The sequence below is a fragment of the Oncorhynchus gorbuscha genome, linkage group LG01, assembly GCF_021184085.1.
Source record: "Oncorhynchus gorbuscha isolate QuinsamMale2020 ecotype Even-year linkage group LG01, OgorEven_v1.0, whole genome shotgun sequence".
NCBI classification, from domain to species: Eukaryota; Metazoa; Chordata; class Actinopteri; order Salmoniformes; family Salmonidae; genus Oncorhynchus; species Oncorhynchus gorbuscha.
The window spans coordinates 118,392,065-118,414,434 of record NC_060173.1 but is presented as its reverse complement, the minus strand read 5'-3'; the positions used below and the strand labels follow the sequence as shown (position 1 = coordinate 118,414,434).

At 44.3% G+C, this 22,370-nt stretch overlaps 1 protein-coding gene across 1 annotated transcript; it reads right to left on the bottom strand.

The window, feature by feature from the left end:
- Nucleotides 1-10: 10 nt before the first annotated feature.
- On the bottom strand, nucleotides 11-22,019 carry LOC123992764 (neuropilin-2-like). The gene is made up of 6 exons (XM_046294300.1): nucleotides 21,944-22,019; nucleotides 20,072-20,233; nucleotides 8,777-9,051; nucleotides 8,575-8,671; nucleotides 7,548-7,580; nucleotides 11-1,087 (listed from the first exon to the last, which is right to left on the bottom strand). The coding sequence occupies exons 1-6, from the start codon at nucleotides 22,017-22,019 to the stop codon at nucleotides 699-701; spliced, it is 1,032 nt and encodes a 343-aa protein (XP_046150256.1). The 3' UTR covers nucleotides 11-698.
- Nucleotides 22,020-22,370: the final 351 nt, after the last annotated feature.

Genomic DNA, 22,370 nt, shown 5'->3' with positions numbered 1-22,370 from the left:
TTTTCTCCTCTCCTCTCTCACCCACTCAATCTCTGTCTCGGTTTCCGTCTCTCCTCCCTACAGCATCTTGGCACCGCTATAAGAGTGTCCTCTCCTCTGGACTGTTCAATCAAAGGTTTAACTGAAAGACTAAGGGCCGTCCCAAATGGCAAACTACCCCTATACAGCACACTAGTTTAGACCAGGGCCCATGGTGCACTATATACGGAATAGGGTGCCAATTGAGATGTAGACTCATATTCCGAATCACATCTTTCCCAGAAACCCTTTGTGGGAGTCGGGGCCCCGCCGCTAAGGGTTCTGGCTGGACGTTTTGGACGTAAACAAGCTCAATGAAACAGGAAGCACATCATCACAGCAAACCCTCCTCGTCCTGTCTTAAAGCCACAAAGCAGCAACAGAGGAAGAGGAAGAGGAACCAACAATATCAGCGACAGAAGGAAACTTAGGTGCCTTTTCTGCACTTTTTTTTCTGTTGCTCTTAATGTTGTTGTTGTTTAATTTAAATTCTCCTTCAGAGACAGCAGATTCCCAAACAGAGGGCCAGTCGCACCAGATCGTTCCTTCATGACATCATCTGAGGGTGTCTATAGATATCTGAGGGAAGGTGTTCCGTCTGGTTCAGCCCGCCCAGTCACAGTACTGTCTCTCTGTCTGTCTGTCTGTCTCTGTGTCAAACATAGTAAGCACTGGGAGCCTCAATGCTCATCCTCCTTCTCCAGCCTGATAGACAGCATGGGCTCCATTGGAGGTGCGGAGGGTCCTGCCAGCCCCAACCCAGACAGAGGCCCTCTGTCGGGGTAGTGGGTCGACATAACCCCCCCAGGCCCGGGGTAGTGGTTGTGGTTAGGCCCAGGGCCGTAGTGAGAGCTGTGGTAGTGGGCACTCTGGTAGGACACTGAGTGCTGGCTGTTCTTCTTGGCTGCTAGTTGATAGCGGTGACAACAGAGAACCACGACCAGAGTGAATGATGCCAGGAGCAACAGAGCCCCAACGCCGGCCATTACATAATACCAGAAGGGGGGGATGGGCTGCACTGACACCTCTGTGTCTACTGTGGGCTCACTGGCACCAGGAAGAGCTCCCCCTGGTGGTAGAGCAGAGACACACAGAGAGTTGGCTTGGGAGGCAGAGATGAAGGCAGGGCAGGCATGCAGCAAAGTGCAGACCCTTCTGTCTTTTAATAAGGCACAATATATAGATTTATTTGTGTATTTAAAAAATAATACTTTTACAAACAAAACAGACATGTACTGAACATAGACAAGCAGAGGCTCATGCTTCTGCCATTGCTGAGGTTGGACCTTGTTTGATAAAATGCATTGCAAAGCCAGGTTTATGCAGCTATAATTTTGGAGATTATCGATCGTTCTTTGTGGAGAGCAGCAGGCAGGTTTTATACGGCAGATTGGGACTATGACATAACCTGAGGAATAGTTAATCAATTATATAGCCTAATGAATAGGTTATACACTATATAGCCTAATGAATAGGTTATACACTATATAGCCTGAGGAATAGTTAATCAATTAAATAGCCTAATGAATAGGTAATCCATTATATAGCCTAATGAATAGGTAATCCATGATATAGCCTAATGAATAGGTAATCCATTATATAGCCTAATGAATAGGTAATCCATTATATAGCCTAATGAATAGGTAATCCAGTATATATCCTGATGAATAGGTAATCCATTATATAGCCTAATGAATAGGTTATACACTATATAGCCTGAGGAATAGTTAATCAATTAAATAGCCTAATGAATAGGTAATCCATTATATAGCCTAATGATTAGGTAATCCATTATATAGCCTAATGAATAGGTAATCCATTATATATCCTGATGAATAGGTAATCCATTATATAGCCTAATGAATAGGTTATACACTATATAGCCTGAGGAATAGTTAATCAATTATATAGCCTGATGAATAGGTAATCCATTATATAGCCTAATGAATAGGTTATACACTATATAGCCTGAGGAATAGTTAATCAATTATATAGCCCAATGAATAGGTAATCCATTATATAGCCTAATGAATAGGTTATACACTATATAGCCTGAGGAATAGGTAATCCATTATTTAGCCTGAGGAATAGGTAATCCATTATTTAGCCTGAGGAATAGTTAATCCATTATATAGCCTGATGAATAGGTAATCCATTATTTAGCCTGAGGAATAGTTAATCCATTATATAGCCTGATGAATAGGTAATCCATTATATAGCCTAATGAATAGGTTATACACTATATAGCCTGATGAATAGTTAATCAATTATATAGCCTGATGAATAGGTAATCCATTATTTAGCCTGAGGAATAGTTAATCCATTATATAGCCTAATGAATAGGTTATACACTATATAGCCTGAGGAATAGTTAATCAATTATATAGCCTAATGAATAGGTAATCCATTATATAGCCTAATGAATAGGTTATACACTATATAGCCTGAGGAATGGTTCATCAATTATATAGCCTGATGAATAGGTAATCCATTATTTAGCCTGAGGAATAGTTAATCCATTATATAGCCTGATGAATAGGTAATCCATTATATAGCCTAATGAATAGGTTATACACTATATAGCCTGAGGAATGGTTCATCCATTATATAGCCTGATGAATAGGTAATCCATTATATAGCCTAATGAATAGGTAATACATTATATAGCCTGATGAATAGGTAATCCATTATATAGCCTGATGAATAGGTAATCCATTATATAGCCTGATGAATAGGTAATCCATTATATAGCCTGATGAATAGGTAATCCATTATATAGCCTGATGAATAGGTAATCCATGATATAGCCTAATGAATAGGTAATCCATTATATAGCCTGATGAATAGGTAATCCATGATATAGCCTAATGAATAGGTAATCCATTATATAGCCTGATGAATAGGTAATCCATTATATAGCCTGATGAATAGGTAATCCATTATATAGCCTGATGAATAGGTAATCCATTATATAGCCTAATGAATAGGTAATCCATTATATAGCCTGATGAATAGGTAATCCATTATATAGCCTGCAATAAAGGCTTGTTTGGTCATTTCAATATAATTGTTTAACCTGCCAAATACTGAATACACTGGACTGAATTCAAACAAGAGAAAATCTGGCGACGAAGTTAAAACAACCTCTTCAGGTGGTATCACAGATCATAGCTTTGAGCTATTTCGGATTTGATCATACATGATTTTACGTTTTTCAGTTGTTATCATCGATCTTAACTTTGATTTGAAAGCTCTAGTCTGAGAGTGCACTGTTTGAATCTAAGATTGTGCCCCTTTAGAGAGACAGTTTTCCAGGACCATATTTGACCTCAACTCAGCTGTCTGCCTAATTGAAAGACTAGAAAGACAGGAGGGAGATAGTTAGCTCTACTGTCTATTACAGAACAGGAGGGAGATAGTTAGCTCTACAGTCTATTAAAGAACGGGAGGGAGATAGTTAGCTCTACTGTGTAGGAGAGAGCAGGAGGGAGATAGTTAGCTCTACTGTCTATTACAGAACAGGAGGGAGATAGTTAGCTCTACTGTCTAGGAGAGAGCAGGAGGAGATAGTTAGCTCTACTGTCTATTACAGAACAGGAGGAGATAGTTAGCTCTACTGTCTATTACTCCTCTACCCTCCTCTCCTCTCCTCTACCCTCCTCTCCTCTCCTCTACCCACCTCTCCTCTACCCTATTCTCCCCTCCTTTCCTCTACCCTCCTCTACTCTATCCTCCTCTCCTCTCCTCTACCCTCCTCTCCTCTCCTCTACCCTCCTCTCCTCTCCTCTACCCACCTCTCCTCTACTCTATCCTCCTCTCCGCTCCTCTACCCTCCTCTCCTCTCCTCTATCCTCCTCTCCTCTCCTCTACCCTCCTCTCCTCTTCCCTATTCTCCTCTCCTTTCCTCTACCCTCCTCTCCTCTCCTCTACCCTCCTCTCCACTACCCTCCTCTCCTCTACCCTTCTCTCCTCTCCTCTACCCTCCTCTCCTCTCCTCTACCCTCCTCTCCTCTCTTCTACCCTCGTCTCCTCTCCTCTACCCTCCTCTACTCTCCTCTACTCTCCTCTCCTCTACCCTCCTCTCCTCTCCTCTCCTCTACCCTCCTCTCCTCTCTTCTACCCTCGTCTTCTCTCCTCTAACCTCCTCTACTCTCCTCTCCTCTCCTCTACCCTCCTCTCCTCTCCTCTACCCTCCTCTCCTCTCCTCTCCTCTCCTCTCCTCTTCTCCTCTCCTCTCCTCTCCTCTCCTCTCCTCTCCTCTCCTCTCCTCTCCTCTCCTCTCCTCTCCTCTACCCACCTCTCCTCTCCTCTACCCTCCTCTCCTCTCCTCTACCCTCCTCTCCCCTCCCCTCCCCTCCCCTCCTCTTCTGTCCTCTCCTCTTCCCTCCCCTCCCCTCCTCTCCTCTCATCTCCTCTAATCTCCTCTACCTCAGTAGACTAGAGTTCAGCAGAGGAGTGTACAGTAGAGTGGAGTACAGTACAGTAGAGTAGAATAGAGTACAGTAGATTACAGTAGATGTAAATACAGTAGAGTAGAGTACAGTAGAGTAGAGTACAGTAGAGTAGATTACAGTAGAGTAGAGTACAGTAGAGTAGATTACAGTAGAGTACAGTAGAGTAGAGTGGAGTACAGTACAGTAGAGTAGAGTAGAATAGAGTACAGTAGATGTAAATACAGTAGAGTAGTGTAGAGTAGAGTAGAATAGAGTACAGTAGAGTAGAGTAGATTAGATTATAATAGAGTACAGTAGATGTAAATACAGTAGAGTAGAGTAGAGTAGAGTAGAGTAGAGTAGAGTAGAGTAGAGTAGAGTACAGTACAGTACAGTACAGTACAGTACAGTACAGTACAGTACAGTAGATGGCAATACAGTAGAGTAGAGTAGAGTAGAGTAGAGTAGAGTACAGTACAGTACAGTACAGTACAGTAGAATAGAGTACAGTAGAGTACAGTAGATGTCAATACAGTAGAGTAGAGTAGAGTAGAGTAGAGTAGAGTAGAGTAGAGTAGAGTAGAGTAGAGTAGAATAGAATAGAGTACAGTAGAGTACCGTAGATGGCAATACAGTAGAGTAGAGTAGAGTAGAGTAGAGTAGAGTAGAGTAGAGTAGAGTAGAGTAGAGTAGAGTACAGTAGATGGCAATACAGTAGAGTAGTGTAAAGTAGAGTAGAGTAGAGTAGAGTAGAGTAGAGTAGAGTAGAGTAGAGTAGAGTACAGTACAGTACAGTACAGTACAGTACAGTATAGTATAGTACAGTACAGTAGAGTACAGTACAGTACAGTAGAGCACATTACAGTAGAGTAGAGTACAGTAGAGTAGATTACAGTAGAGTACAGTACATTAGAGCACAGCACAGTGCAGTAGAATAGAGTAGAGTACAGTACAGTACAGTGCAGGAGAATAGAGTACAGTGCAGTACAGTAGAGTACAGTTCAGTAGAATAGAGTACAGTACAGTACAGCACAGTGCAGTAGAATAGAGTAGAATACAGTAGAGTGTTGTACAGTACATCAAAGTACAGTACAGTACCTATAGCTGTACATACCCTAGTCTTCCAGTAGAGACAGCTGTACATACCCTAGCCTTGCAGTACCTACAGCTGTACATACCCTAGCCTTCCAGTAGAGACAGCTGTACAGACCCTAGTCTTCCAGTACCTACAGTTGTGCATACCCTAGTCTTCCAGTAGAGACAGCTGTACATACCCTAGCCTTCCAGTAGAGACAGCTGTACATACCCTAGTCTTCCAGTAGAGACAGCTGTACATACCCTAGCCTTCCAGGACCCAGAGCTGTACATACCCTAGCCTTCCAGTACCTACAGCTGTACATACCCTAGTCTTCCAGTAGAGACAGCTGTACATACCCTAGCCTTCCAGTACCTACAGCTGTACATACCCTAGCCTTCCAGTACCTACAGCTGTACATACCCTAGCCTTCCAGTAGAGACAGATGTACATACCCTAGCCTTCCAGTAGAGACAGCTGTACATACCCTAGCCTTCCAGTACCTACAGCTGTACATACCCTAGCCTTCCAGTACCTACAGCTGTACATACCCTAGTCTTCCAGTACCTACAGCTGTACATACCCTAGCCTTCCAGTAGAGACAGCTGTACATACCCTAGTCTTCCAGTACCTACAGCTGTGCATACCCTAGTCTTCCAGTACCTACAGCTGTACATACCCTAGCCTTCCAGTACCTACAGCTGTGCATACCCTAGTCTTCCAGTACCTACAGCTGTACATACCCTAGCCTTCCAGTACCTACAGCTGTACAGACCCTAGCCTTCCAGTAGAGACAGCTGTACATACCCTAGTCTTCCAGTAGAGACAGCTGTACATACCCTAGCCTTCCAGTACCTACAGCTGTACATACCCTAGTCTTCCAGTAGAGACAGCTGTACATACCCTAGCCTTCCAGTAGAGACAGCTGTACATACCCTAGCCTTCCAGTAGAGACAGCTGTACATACCCTAGTCTTCCAGTACCTACAGCTGTACATATCCTAGTCTTCCAGTACCTACAGCTGTACATACCCTAGTCTTCCAGTACCAACAGCTGTACATACCCTAGTCTTCCAGTAGAGACAGCTGTACATACCCTAGTCTTCCAGTAGAGACAGCTGTACATACCCTAGTCTTCCAGTAGAGACAGCTGTACATACCCTAGTCTTCCAGTACCTACAGCTGTACATACCCTAGTCTTCCAGTAGAGACAGCTGTACATACCCTAGTCTTCCAGTAGAGACAGCTGTACATACCCTAGTCTTCCAGTACCTACAGCTGTACATACCCTAGTCTTCCAGTACCTACAGCTGTACATACCCTAGTCTTCCAGTACCTACAGCTGTACATACCCTAGTCTTCCAGTACCTACAGCTGTACATACCCTAGTCTTCCAGTACCTACAGCTGTACAGACCCTGGACACCTGGTACATACAAAACCCTAATGCACATGAGGGCACTACCTTCACTGAGTTTGTACACCGATATAATGGAACAACAAATATTTCACTGAAAATATAAAAGCTAATTCAAAACATTAGCGTGTGGTGTTTCCTTAAGACTCTGTTCACCTGTTTATGTGTAGAGACAACATCGTAACGGGACATAACGGGACGGATGCTTGACCTCAGACATGCAGGGACACATGCTCTGATCATAATGCCGGGATGCATTATGTTGGTAACAGTAGCGTCCCGAATTCCCACCGATATAATAACCTCGGGAACAAGTTCAATACCCCGACAAACTGAAAACCTGGAAGCAATTTCTCCTCTGTTTTCCTTATACCTAAACAAGATTCAGATGCAGTTTTGGAACAGCATAGTCATTCGTTTAAGACTGTGATTTAGAATGGAATCGAATCACATAATAGAATCAGGTAAATTAGTGTTTATGGACCAGTGTCGTAACTGCAAGCTGGGTCGGAGCGACAAGCAGGAAGCAACACGTATTCATACAGGAAGTAGACGAACGTTCGCACAGGAAACAGGAAGTAGTCAAAGGTAACAAGGCCAACTCACCAGTCATGTCAGGAGGGAATGCAGCGAAGGGTTCTGAAAGAAAGAGAAGGACTAAATTGTATTAAAAATGCAATGCCATTCTGATCAACATACTACAGCAGACTGAGAGGAAGGTGAGAATGAGAGGAAGGTGAGACTGAGAGGAAGGTAAAACTGAGAGGAAGGTGAGACTGAGAGGAAGGTGAGACCGACAGAGGAAGTTGAGACTGAGAGAGGAAGGTAAGACTGAGAGGAAGGTGAGACTGAGAGGAAGATGATACTGAGAGGAAGTTGAGACTGAGAGGAAGGTGAGACTGAGAGGAAGTTGTGACTGAGAGGAAGGTGATACTGAGAGGAAGTTGAGACTGAGAGAAAGGTGAGACTGAGAGAGGAAGGTGAGACTGAGAGAGGAAGGTGAGTCTGAGAGGGAGTCTAGTCTACTGTACTGTGTCTGAGAGGTAGTCTAGCCTACTGTACTGTGTCTGAGAGGGAGTCTAGCCTACTGTACTGTGTCTGAGAGGGAGTCTAGCCTACTGTACTGTGTCTGAGAGGGAGTCTAGCCTACTGTACTGTGTCTGAGAGGGAGTCTAGTAATTCCCTCTGATGACAGTGGAAGACTGTGATAACCAAAGAGGGAGAAAGATGTCATTAAATATAGATTAGAATCATAGGCGCATGGCCTACTTTCATGGTTTTGTGAACGAGAACATTTATACGATTTTTCTTCTCTCTTTTTTTCCCCTTTTTGTGAACTTGACTTTGGGACCATGTGGAGAGATGCAGAACCAGAAAGAAAGTCCCCTTTAATGAATGAGTTGGTAGAGCATAGTGCCTGTAATGCCAGGGTCGTGGGTTCGATTCCCACGGGGGGGGGGGGGGTATCATGAATGAGAGGGTATGACTGAAGAGGGAGGGTGTGTGTCTTTCTCTGGGCTATGCTGTGTGTCAGACAGACCAGTTAGCCCGGGGACGGTTTGCAGCCTCATGTAACTGGTGGGAATCAGTCTCCTGCTCGCCGAGGTCAAAACAGACGTGAGGATGCGCTTACGGGTACACTGTTCCAGCTCAGTACTGGAGCTCATGTGGATATTGTCGATCCAGATGTGTCCTCGGTTGCTGTGCTCAAAGAAGCCCTCAATCACCACCTTGACGGAGAGAAAAGGAGATCATAGACTTCATTATTAACTCTGTGAAATAAATTAACTGTCACTAATCAAGAACACTAGTACTACGGTCTGTGGGTTTGGTACCTGGTACTCTTTGGGTGACTGGGGCAGGATGGTGCGCCCTCCTTCCACACGGACCCCCTGGTCTCCTCTGAGGGCCCAGAGCAGAGTTTCCTCCCGGTCTTTGTCTCTGATGAGGATCCTGAGGGACCCAAGGCCCTGGTTCTCGGGCCCCTGGAGCTGGTAGTTGAAGAGCAGGCACAGCGGCCCTCTCTCAGGCCCCACAGCGGGGCTCACCAGACGGGCTCGCTGCCTCTCTGTCCTGGGGCTGGCCTCGATGTGGAGGAAGTTACCCACGTCTGAAGGACAGGAACACAGAGAAATCAGAGTTAGACAGTATGGAGTGTGCCCTAGCCATCAATACAGTATGGAGTGTCCCCTAATCATCAATACAGTATGGAGTGTCCCCTAGCCATCAATACAGTATGGAGTGTGCCCTAGCCATCAATACAGTATGGAGTGTCCCCTAATCATCAATACAGTATGGAGTGTCCCCTAATCATCAATACAGTATGGAGTGTCCCCTAGCCATCAATACAGTATGGAGTGTCCCCTAGCCATCAATACAGTATGGAGTGTCCCCTAGCTATCAATACAGTATGGAGTGTCCCCTTGCTATCAATACAGTATGGAGTGTCCCCTAGCTATCAATACAGTATGGAGTGTCCCCTAGCTATCAATACAGTATGGAGTGTCCCCTAATCATCAATACAGTATGGAGTGTCCCCTAGCCATCAATACAATATGGAGTGTCCCCTAGCTATCAATACAGTATGGAGTGTCCCCTAGCCATCAATACAGTATGGAGTGTCCCCTAGCCATCAATACAGTATGGAGTGTCCCCTAATCATCAATACAGTATGGAGTGTCCCCTAGCCATCAATACAGTATGGAGTGTCCCCTAATCATCAATACAGTATGGAGTGTCCCCTAGCCATCAAGACAGTATGGAGTGTCCCCTACCCATCAATACAATATGGAGTGTCCCCTAGCTATCAATACAGTATAGAGTGTCCCCTAATCATCAATACAGTATGGAGTGTCCCCTACCCATCAATACAGTGTGGAGTGTCCCCTAGCCATCAATACAGTATGGAGTGTCCCCTAGCTATCAATACACTATGGAGTGTCCCCTAGCCATCAATACAGTATGGAGTGTCCCCTAGCCATCAATACAGTAGGGAGTGTCCCCTAATCATCAATACAATATGGAGTGTCCCCTAGCCATCAATACAGTATGGAGTGTCCCCTAGCTATCAATACAATATGGAGTGTCCCCTAGCCATCAATACAGTAGGGAGTTTCCCTAGCCATCAATACAGTAGGGAGTGTCCCCTAGCCATCAATACAATATGGAGTGTCCCCTACCAATCAATACAGTATGGAGTGTCCCTAGCCATCAATACAGTAGGGAGTGTCCCCTAGCCATCAATACAGTAGGGAGTGTCCCCTAATCATCAATACAATATGGAGTGTCCCCTAGCCATCAATACAGTAGGGAGTGTCCCCTAATCATCAATACAATATGCAGTGTCCCCTAGCCATCAATACAGTATGGAGTGTCCCCTAGCTATCAATACAATATGGAGTGTCCCCTAGCCATCAATACAGTAGGAGTTTCCCTAGCCATCAATACAGTAGGGAGTGTCCCCTAGCCATCAATACAATATGGAGTGCCCCCTACCAATCAATACAGTATGGAGTGTCCCCTAGCCATCAATACAGTAGGGAGTGTCCCCTAGCCATCAATACAGTAGGGAGTGTCCCCTAATCATCAATACAATATGGAGTGTCCCCTAGCCATCAATACAGTAGGGACATCAATACAGTAGGGAGTGTCCCCTAATCATCAATACAATATGGAGTGTCCCCTAGCCATCAATACAGTAGGGACATCAATACAGTAGGGAGTGTCCCCTAATCATCAATACAATATGGAGTGTCCCTAGCCATCAATACATTAGGGACATCAATACAGTAGGGAGTGTCCCCTAATCATCAATACAATATGGAGTGTCCCCTAGCCATCAATACAGTAGGGACATCAATACAGTAGGGAGTGTCCCCTAATCATCAATACAATATGGAGTGTCCCCTAGCCATCAATACAGTAGGGACATCAATACAGTAGGGAGTGTCCCCTAATCGTCAATACAATATGGAGTGTCCCCTAGCCATCAATACAGCATGGAGTGTCCCCTAGCCATCAATACAGTATGGAGTGTCCCCTTGCTTGGCTAATTCTTGGCTATGAAAAGCCAACTGATATTTGCTCCTGATGCACTGACCTGTTGTACCCTTTACAACCCTGCTGGTCATCTATGAACAGTTGAACATCTTGGCCATGTTCTGTTATAATCTCCTGCTGGTCATCTATGAACAGTTGAACATCTTGGCCATGTTCTGTTATAATCTCCTGCTGGTCATCTATGAACATTTGAACATCTTGGCCATGTTCTGTTATAATCTCCACCCGGCACAGCCAGAAGAGGACTGGCCACCCCTCATTGCCTGGTTCCTCTCTAGGTTTCTTCCTAGGTTTTGGCCTTTCTAGGGAGTTTTTCGTAGCCACCGTGCTTCTACACCTGCATTGCTTGCTGTTTGGGGTTTTAGGCTGGGTTTCTGTACAGCACTTTGAGATATCAGCTGATGTACGAAGGGCTATATAAATACATTTGATTGATTGATAGCCTGTCTTCTCTCAAGAACCGGGTCTGCCTACGACTGTGTCTCTTAATAACAAGGTTATGCTCACTGTGTCTGTACATAGTCAATGGTTTTCTTAATGTTTGGTCAGTCAAAGTGGTCAGGTAACCTTTCACTGTGTGCTCGCTGTTTAGGGTCCCTACTGTATTGATGTCCCTACTGTATTGATGACACTGACCCAACTCCAGCCATTTTAATAATGGGAATTGATGGGAAATGATGTAAATATATCACTAGCCACTTTAAACAATGCTACCTTATATAATGTTACTTACCCTACATTATTCATCTCATATGCATATGTATATACTGTACTCTACATCATTGACTGCATCCTTATGTAACAGATGTATCACTAGCCACTTTAACTATGCCACTTTGTTTACTTTGTCTACACACTCATCTCATATGTATATACTGTACTCGATACCATCTACTGTATGCTGCTCTGTACCATCACTCATTCATATATCCTTATGTACATGTTCCTTATCCCCTTACACTGTGTATAAGACAGTAGTTTTGGAATTGTTAGTTAGATTACTTGTTGGTTATCACTGCATTGTCGGAACTAGAAGCACAAGCATTTCGCTACACTCGCATTAACATCTGCTAACCATGTGTATGTGACAAATAAAATTTGATTTGATTTGATTGGATTGCATTCTAATTTGATTTGATTTGATTGCATTCTAATTTGATTTGATTTGATTTGATTGCATTCTAATTTGATCTGGGTTTTTTTTGGTTAATTTTTGGTTGCTTCTTTCCAGTGTGATAAATAGTTATCTTTTTGTTTTCTCATGATTTGGTTGGGTCTAAATTAGTTTTTATTTGTTGTCCTGGGGCTGTGTTTGTGTTTGTGAACAGAGCCCCAGGACCAGCTTGCTTAGGGGACTCTTCTCCAGGTTCATCTCTCTGTAGGTGATGGCTTTGTTATGGAAGGTTTGGGAATCGCTTCCTTTAAGGTGGTTGTAGAATTTAATGGCTCTTTTATGGATTTTGCTAACTTGCAGTTATTGTCCTAAATCTGCTCTGCATGTTTGGGGTTTTGACCTGTTTTGGAGCACAATTATTTTGGTCTTACTGAGATTTACAGTCAGGGCCCCAAGGTCTGACAGAATCTGTTTAGAATTTGTATTCGTGGTCCTGGTGACTGGACCTTTTTTGGAACACCATTATTTTGGTCTTACTGAGATTTACTGTCATGGCCCAGGTCTGTCAGGGCCCAGGTCTGTCAGGGCCCCAGTCTGTCAGGGCCCCAGTCTGTCAGGGCCCAGGTCTGTCAGGGCCCAGGTCTGTCAGGGCCCAGGTCTGTCAGAATCTGTGCAGAAGATCTAGGTGCTGCTGTAGACCCTCCTTGGTTGGTGACAGAAGCACCAGATCATCAGCAAACAGTAGACATTTGACTTGACAAGCATTTCGCTACACTCGCATTAACATCTGCTAACCATGTGTATGTGACAAATACAATTTGATTTGATTTGATTTAGATTTGATTTGACATTCTTCTTCCCCTGTCTCTCTCTGTCATCTCATCTCTTATCACAATCTTAATCACTCTCTGTCTCTCTCTGTCTCTCTCTGTCTCTCTCTGTCTCTCTCTGTCTCTCTCTCTCTCTCTCTCTCTCTGTCTCTCTCTCTCTGTCTCTCTCTCTCTGTCTCTCTCTCTCTGTCTCTCTCTGTCTCTCTCTCTGTCTCTCTCTCTCTGTCTCTCTCTCTCTGTCTCTCTCTCTGTCTCTCTCTCTCCGTCTCTGTCTCTCTGTCTCTCTGTTTCTCTCTCTCCGTCTCTCTGTCTCTCCGCCTTTCTGTCTCCCTCTCTCTCTGTCTCTCTCTCTCTGTCTCTCTGTCTCTGTCTCTCTCTCTCTCTCTTTCTCTCTCTCTCTCACACACACGCACACATAACTTTTCACAGCAGTTATAATCCTCTCAACCCCCTCTCTCAGCCATAGAGAAGAGCTGATTTATTGATATTATTTTACAGCCAGTCTTTTCCAGTTAGATAAAACGTTGATGAATTAGAAAACACATCAAGATGAATGAATTATAAATCAAGGTTGATGAGGAAGTAACTAACTATTTCTTCACAGTGTCTGTGTCCCATATTGCACTCTATGTCCTACATAGTGCACTACTTTTGTCCAGGGGCCATAAGGGGTTATTTATAGAATAGGGAGCCATTTGGGAAAGACAGAATAAAGTGCCTAAATTGCTCTTCTCTTTAATTAATACAGTCCAAACTTGTTTCTGTTTGATCCTGGGAAAGATAAATTAATTCTACTTCTTCTACTTCCCAAATGGCACCCTAGGGCCAATAAGGCTCTTGTCAAAGGTAGTGCACTATATACCGAATAGGGTGCTATTTAGGAAGCATCACTTGATAGCTACATGCAGTACTACTTAGCATAAAGTGATCTGCCTGTGAGGTAACCCACAGGGATCTGCCTGTGAGGTAACACACACAGTGATCTGCCTGTGAGGGAGAACACACATAGTGATCTGCCTGTGAGGTAACACACAGTGATCTGCCTGTGAGGTAACACACACAGTGATCTGCCTGGTAGGTAACCCACAGTGATCTGCCTGTGAGGGAGAACACACAGTGATCTGCCTGTGAGGGAGAATACACAGTGATCTGCCTGTGAGGTAACCCACAGTGATCTGCCTGTGAGGTACCACACACAGTGATCTGCCTGTGAGGTAACCCACAATGATCTGCCTGTGAGGTAACACACAGTGATCTGCCTGTGAGGGAGAACACACAGTGATCTGCCTGTGAGGGAGAATACACAGTGATCTGCCTGTGAGGTAACCCACAGTGATCTGCCTGTGAGGTAACACACACAGTGATCTGCCTGTGAGGTAACCCACAATGATCTGCCTGTGAGGTAACACACACAGTGATCTGCCTGTGAGGTAACCCACAGTGATCTGCCTGTGAGGTAACACACACAGTGATCTGCCTGTGAGGTAACACACACAGTGATCTGCCTGTGAGGTAACCCACAGTGATCTGCCTGTGAGTTAACCCACAGTGATCTGCCTGTGAGGTAACCCACAGTGATCTGCCTGTGAGGTAACCCACAGTGATCTGCCTGTGAGGTAACCCACAGTGATCTGCCTGTGAGGTAACCCACAGTGATCTGCCTGTGAGGTAACCCACAGTGATCTGCCTGTGAGGTAACCCACAGTGATCTGCCTGGTAGGTAACCCACAGTGATCTGCCTGTGAGGTAACCCACAGTGATCTGCCTGGTAGGTAACCCACAGTGATCTGCCTGTGAGGTAACCCACAGTGATCTGCCTGGTAGGTAACACAGGCCGTGTGTGCACTTGCATGTGATTGTATCCTGGGACGTAGTGCACACCTTCCCCTCAGAGGAGCTTGCTAGACTAATGCACTTGATTAAACAACCACTTCCTGTTATGTTACTGGGTCATTTCTTCTTCTTCTCTTTCTCTGTGTGATGAGCAGGAGGCCCCAAGCACACATTGGTGAATGTGAAGGTCAGACAGTATCTCCGTCCCAAACGGAACCCTCTATGGTGCACGACGTCTGATGGGCGCTGGTCAAACATAAAAGGAAAAATGGGTGCTATTTTGGACACAGACAAGGTCAGCTATTGTGTTGGGAGGCTGTGTGCATTCATAGTGTGCAAAGCTGTCATCAAGGCAAAGGGTGGCTACTTTGGAGAATCTCAAATATAAAATAGAAATATAAGTTAATGATTTGTTTAACACTTTCTTGGTCACTACATGATTCCATCTGTGTTATTTCATAGTTTTGATGTCTTCACTATTATTCTACAATGTAGAAAATAGTAAAAAAATTAAGAAAAACCTTGAATGGGTAGGTGTGTTCACACCTTTGACTAGTACTGTATAGCAATCAATTAATAAATGTACTGAACATTCCTTTCAATCTCTTATCCAGATTTTAGCAGAGATGCAGAGAAGCACATTTAGTTTCATAGAAAGAGAACCACCAGTCAAGAGGATACAGACAGAACCACCAGTCAAGAGGATACAGACAGAACCACCAGTCAAGAGGATACAGACAGAACCACCAGTCAAGAGGATACAGACAGAACCACCAGTCAAGAGGATACAGACAGAACCACCAGTCAAGAGGATACAGACAGAACCACCAGTCAAGAGGATACAGACAGAACCACCAGTCAAGAGGATACAGACAGAACCACCAGTCAAGAGGATACAGACAGAACCACCAGTCAAGAGGATACAGACAGAACCACCAGTCAAGAGGATACAGACAGAACCACCAGTCAAGAGGATACAGACAGAACCACCAGTCAAGAGGATACAGACAGAACCACCAGTCAAGAGGATACAGACAGAACCACCAGTCAAAGAGGATACAGACAGAACCACCAGTCAAGAGGATACAGACAGAACCACCAGTCAAGAGGATACAGACAGAACCACCAGTCAAGAGGATACAGACAGAACCACCAGTCAAGAGGATACAGACAGAACCACCAGTCAAGAGGATACAGACAGAACCACCAGTCAAGAGGATACAGACAGAACCACCAGTCAAGAGGATACAGACAGAACCACCAGTCAAGAGGATACAGACAGAACCACCAGTCAAGAGGATACAGACAGAACCACCAGTCAAGAGGATACAGACAGAACCACCAGTCAAGAGGATACAGACAGAACCACCAGTCAAGAGGATACAGACAGAACCACCAGTCAAGAGGATACAGACAGAACCACCAGTCAAGAGGATACAGACAGAACCACCAGTCAAGAGGATACAGACAGAACCACCAGTCAAGAGGATACAGACAGAACCACCAGTCAAGAGGATACAGACAGAACCACCAGTCAAGAGGATACAGACAGAACCACCAGTCAAGAGGATACAGACAGAACCACCAGTCAAGAGGATACAGACAGAACCACCAGTCAAGAGGATACAGACAGAACCACCAGTCAAGAGGATACAGACAGAACCACCAGTCAAGAGGATACAGACAGAACCACCAGTCAAGAGGATACAGACAGAACCACCAGTCAAGAGGATACAGACAGAACCACCAGTCAAGAGGATACAGACAGAACCACCAGTCAAGAGGATACAGACAGAACCACCAGTCAAGAGGATACAGACAGAACCACCAGTCAAGAGGATACAGACAGAACCACCAGTCAAGAGGATACAGACAGAACCACCAGTCAAGAGGATACAGACAGAACCACCAGTCAAGAGGATACAGACAGAACCACCAGTCAAGAGGATACAGACAGAACCACCAGTCAAGAGGATACAGACAGAACCACCAGTCAAGAGGATACAGACAGAACCACCAGTCAAGAGGATACAGACAGAACCACCAGTCAAGAGGATACAGACAGAACCACCAGTCAAGAGGATACAGACAGAACCACCAGTCAAGAGGATACAGACAGAACCACCAGTCAAGAGGATACAGACAGAACCACCAGTCAAGAGGATACAGACAGAACCACCAGTCAAGAGGATACAGACAGAACCACCAGTCAAGAGGATACAGACAGAACCACCAGTCAAGAGGATACAGACAGAACCACCAGTCAAGAGGATACAGACAGAACCACCAGTCAAGAGGATACAGACAGAACCACCAGTCAAGAGGATACAGACAGAACCACCAGTCAAGAGGATACAGACAGAACCACCAGTCAAGAGGATACAGACAGCTCAAGAGGTATGCTTTAGATATGCAGAAAAATAGACCGTACATATTTTTCAAATAGAATTTCAGTTGTTTGGAAGCTAAATTACCCCCCGGCCATCCTCACGTACTTTGCACCTCCTCAGATTGTTGGAGTTCATGACACCGCTGGGTGTGTGTGTGTGTGTGTGTGTGTGTGTGTGTGTGTGTGTGTGTGTGTGTGTGTGTGTGTGTGTGTGTGTGTGTGTGTGTGTGTGTGTGTGTGTGTGTGTGTGTGTGTGTGTGTGTGTGTGTGTGTGTGTGGAGTTCAGATGGGAAAGTCAGGCCACGATAGAAACAGGACTGGGCTGGAGCTCAGGAAGTAGAGGAAAGAGAGATGGGGGAGGGAGAACATCTTAGTGGTGTTAAGGTAGGGCCCATGGGACAGGAGATGTGGAGTGTAGGGCCCATGGGACAGGAGATGTGGAGTGTAGGGCCCATGGGACAGGAGATGTGGAGTGTAGGGCCCATGGGACAGGAGATGTGGAGTTATGGAGAAGATACAGGTTGATACAGGTGGATAGAGGTAGGTAGAGGTATATACAGGTAGATAGAGGTAGATACAGGTAGATAGAGGTAGATAGAGGTAGATAGAGGTAGATACAGGTAGATAGAGGTAGGTCGAGGTATATACAGGTAGATAGAGGTAGGTACAGGTGGATACAGGTAGATAGAGGTGGATACAGGTAGATAGAGGTAGATACAGGTAAATAGAGGTAGATACAGGTAGATAGAGGTAGGTAGAGGTAGATAGAGGTAGGTAGAGGTAGATAGAGGTAGGTAGAGGTAGATACAGGTAGATAGAGGTAGATACAGGTAGATAGAGGTAGGTAGAGGTAGATACAGGTAGATAGAGGTAGATACAGGTAGATACAGGTAGATAGAGGTAGGTAGAGGTAGATACAGGTAGATAGAGGTAGAAAGAGGTAGATAGAGGTAGGTAGAGATAGATACAGGTAGATAGAGGTAGATAGAGGTAGATACAGGTAGATAGAGGTAGGTAGAGGTAGATACAGGTAAATAGAGGTAGGTAGAGGTAGATACAGGTAGATAGAGGTAGGTAGAGGTAGATACAGGTAGATAGAGGTAGATAGAGGTAGATACAGGTAGATAGAGGTAGATACAGGTAAATAGAGGTAGATAGAGGTAGATACAGGTAGATAGAGGTAGGTAGAGGTATATACAGGTAGATAGAGGTAGGTACAGGTGGATACAGGTAGATAGAGGTGGATACAGGTAGATAGAGGTAGATACAGGTAGATAGAGGTAGATACAGGTAGATAGAGGTAGGTAGAGGTAGATACAGGTAGGTAGAGGTATATACAGGTAGATAAAGGTAGGTACAGGTGGATACAGGTAGATAAAGGTAGATAGAGGTAGATAAAGGTAGATAGAGGTAGATACATGTAGATATAGCTAGAGAGGTAGATACAGGTAGATACAGGTAGATAAAGGTAGATAGAGGTAGATAAAGGTAGATAGAGGTGGAAACAGGTAGATAAAGGTAGATAGAGGTAGATACAGGTGGATACAGGTGGAGTGACAGAACGAGGGGATGGGATGGGGTGGAAGGCATAGGAGGGGATGGGGCGGAAGGGATGGGGGGGGCTGTACTGATGGGGCGGAAGGCTGTACTGCCATAAAGAGGGATACATGTTACTGTGGGCTTCAGGGTCTGATTAATATGCCTATAAATGATGCGGCCATTAGACCATATTCCAACGCATAATATGCAGAGACACCCCGTTTCAGCATGGATTCTGACAGATCCAGGATCCAAAAACCAGCTGTCACCTCTCTATAAATATCAGTGTGTCTCCTGTCCAGTGAAGACCAGATGGCCATGTTAATACCAGGTGTCACCTCTCTATAAATATCAGTGTGTCTCCTGTCCAGTGATGACCAGATGGCCATGTTAATACCAGGTGTCACCTCTCTATAAATATCAGTGTGTCTCCTGTCCAGTGATGACCAGATGGCCATGTTAATACCAGGTGTCACCTCTCTATAAATATCAGTGTGTCTCCTGTCCAGTGATGACCAGATGGCCATGTTAATACCAGGTGTCACCTCTCTATAAATATCAGTGTGTCTCCTGTCCAGTGATGACCAGATGGCCATGTTAATACCAGGTGTCACCTCTCTATAAATATCAGTGTGTCTCCTGTCCAGTGATGACCAGATGGCCATGTTAATACCAGGTGTCACCTCTCTATAAATATCAGTGTGTCTCCTGTCCAGTGATGGCCATGTTAATACCAGGTGTCACCTCTCTATAAATATCAGTGTGTCTCCTGTCCAGTGATGACCAGATGGCCATGTTAATACCAGGTGTCACCTCTCTATAAATATCAGTGTGTCTCCTGTCCAGTGAAGACCAGATGGCCATGTTAATACCAGGTGTCACCTCTCTATAAATATCAGTGTGTCTCCTGTCCAGTGATGACCAGATGGCCATGTTAATACCAGGTGTCACCTCTCTATAAATATCAGTGTTGCTCCTGTCCAGTGATGACCAGATGGCCATGTTAATACCAGGTGTCACCTCTCTATAAATATCAGTGTGTCTCCTGTCCAGTGAAGACCAGATGGCCATGTTAATACCAGGTGTCACCTCTCTATAAATATCAGTGTGTCTCCTGTCCAGTGATGACCAGATGGCCATGTTAATACCAGGTGTCACCTCTCTATAAATATCAGTGTGTCTCCTGTCCAGTGATGACCAGATGGCCATGTTAATACCAGGTGTCACCTCTCTATAAATATCAGTGTGTCTCCTGTCCAGTGATGACCAGATGGCCATGTTAATACCAGGTGTCACCTCTCTATAAATATCAGTGTGTCTCCTGTCCAGTGATGACCAGATGGCTGTAAATGTGAGCGGTACTGACCGTCTTTGGGCAGAGAGAGAGGTAGATCCAGACTGGGTGTTAGACCAGACGAGATGCTGCCGCTGTGGAGAGACCAGCTCAGCTCTGACATGCTGTCTGGAATCCAGCCACACAGACTGGACTCAAAGTCACACAGACCGCCCAGAGACCACACAGTAGTGCCTAAAGAGGAGGGGTAGAGAGGGAAAAGGAGAGAGAGAGAACAAGATAAGTTAAACCCATTACATGGGGCGGCAGGGTAGCCTAGTGGTTTGAGCGTTGGACTAGTAAACGAAAGGTTGCAAGTTCAAATCCCTGAGCTGATAAGGTACAAATCTGTCATTCTGCCCCTGAACAGGCAGTTAACGCACTGTTCCTAGGCCGTCATTGAAAATAAGAATTTGTTCTTAACTGACTTGCCTGGTTAAATAAAGGTAAAATAAAGAACATTTAGCCTAGTTCCTACCACGGTGCTGTTAGTTCCAAGTTTCTTACACTCCTTTTGGGAGAACTCACACCCATGGCCTTGAATGAGGCTTGTTAGAGATTAGCATGCAGCATTAGCGCTGAGCCCTGACACCTCCTGATAGAGGTCTAGATTATAGATTAAACAACAGGAGTGCTGGGCTAACGCTAGCTACAGTTAGCCTCATCAGCATGGAGCCCTACACCCTGGAATCACCCCTCAGAAATCAGCAGAGAAGAGAGAAGCAGAGACACACACATACAGCGTAATGTTAGCATTATAATGTTAGCATTATAATGTTAGCGGCATAATGTTAGCATTATAATGTTAGCGGCATAATGCTAGCATTATAATGTTAGCGGCATAATGTTAGCATTATAATGTTAGCAGCATAATGTTAGCACTATAATGTTAGCAGCATAATGTTAGCATCGTAATGTTAGCGGCATAATGTTAGCACTATAATGTTAGCGACAAAATGTTAGCATTATAATGTTAGCGACAAAATGTTAGCATTATAATGTTAGCGACAAAATGTTAGCACTATAATGTTAGCATTATAATGTTAGCGGCATAATGTTAGCACTATAATGTTAGCGACAAAATGTTAGCATTATAATGTTAGCGACAAAATGTTAGCATTATAATGTTAGCGGCATAATGTTAGCGACAAAATGTTAGCATTATAATGTTAGCGGCATAATGTTAGCGGCATAATGTTAGCATTATAATGTTAGCGGCATAATGTTAGCATTATAATGTTAGCGGCATAATGTTAGCATTATAATGTTAGCGGCATAATGTTAGCACTATAATGTTAGCGACAAAATGTTAGCATTATAATGTTAGCGACAAAATGTTAGCATTATAATGTTAGCGACAAAATGTTAGCACTATAATGTTAGCATTATAATGTTAGCGGCATAATGTTAGCACTATAATGTTAGCGACAAAATGTTAGCATTATAATGTTAGCGACAAAATGTTAGCATTATAATGTTAGCGGCATAATGTTAGCATTATAATGTTAGCGGCATAATGTTAGCGACAAAATGTTAGCATTATAATGTTAGCGGCATAATGTTAGCACTATAATGTTAGCGGCATAATGTTAGCATTATAATGTTAGCGGCATAATGTTAGCATTATAATGTTAGCATTATAATGTTAGCGGCATAATGTTAGCATTATAATGTTAGCGGCATAATGTTGGAAGAGAGACAGCTCATTTCTGTGACGGAGCGTCAGTTTACGTTGCTATTAGTTGAAAACACATAAGAGCACAAATCCAGCGCACACACAGTGGACTAACCACATCCTCATTGGAACATAGGATAGCTAGCTCAATCGATGATGCTGATCAGACAGATCGTGATCAATACGTGTCTGAGCCTTACACCACGGTGAGGCCCTGTGTGCGTGTGTACCTGGTCCTCTCGAGGCAGCGGTGGTCTCCTCTAGTCTAGGCAGTGGGGTTGTGGCAGTGTCAGGAAGAGTAGTCATTTCTGTAGAGAGGAGAAAAGAGCAGAGAGGATGATTAACTTTATCCTACAATTGTACACGAGGTTCACTGGAAATTAGACCTCTGCTTTACACTAAACCCCTGAGAACCAACAACAAGAGTCTGAATTGTGGAGACTAACACCAGGGGCTGAGGGCAGCGCTCAGATTACAACCCTGGCGAAGGCCCCGCACCTGGTTAAATAATTATGTTATTTTCTTACCAATTTCAATGCTGCACGTATTGCCAGTATACATTGATTTAATTCTGTCATATGTTTTACCCCCTTCACCACTTTCAATAACTTTGTAGAACAGTCCTGTATGCCAAATAGAATCAAATGCTTTTTGGAT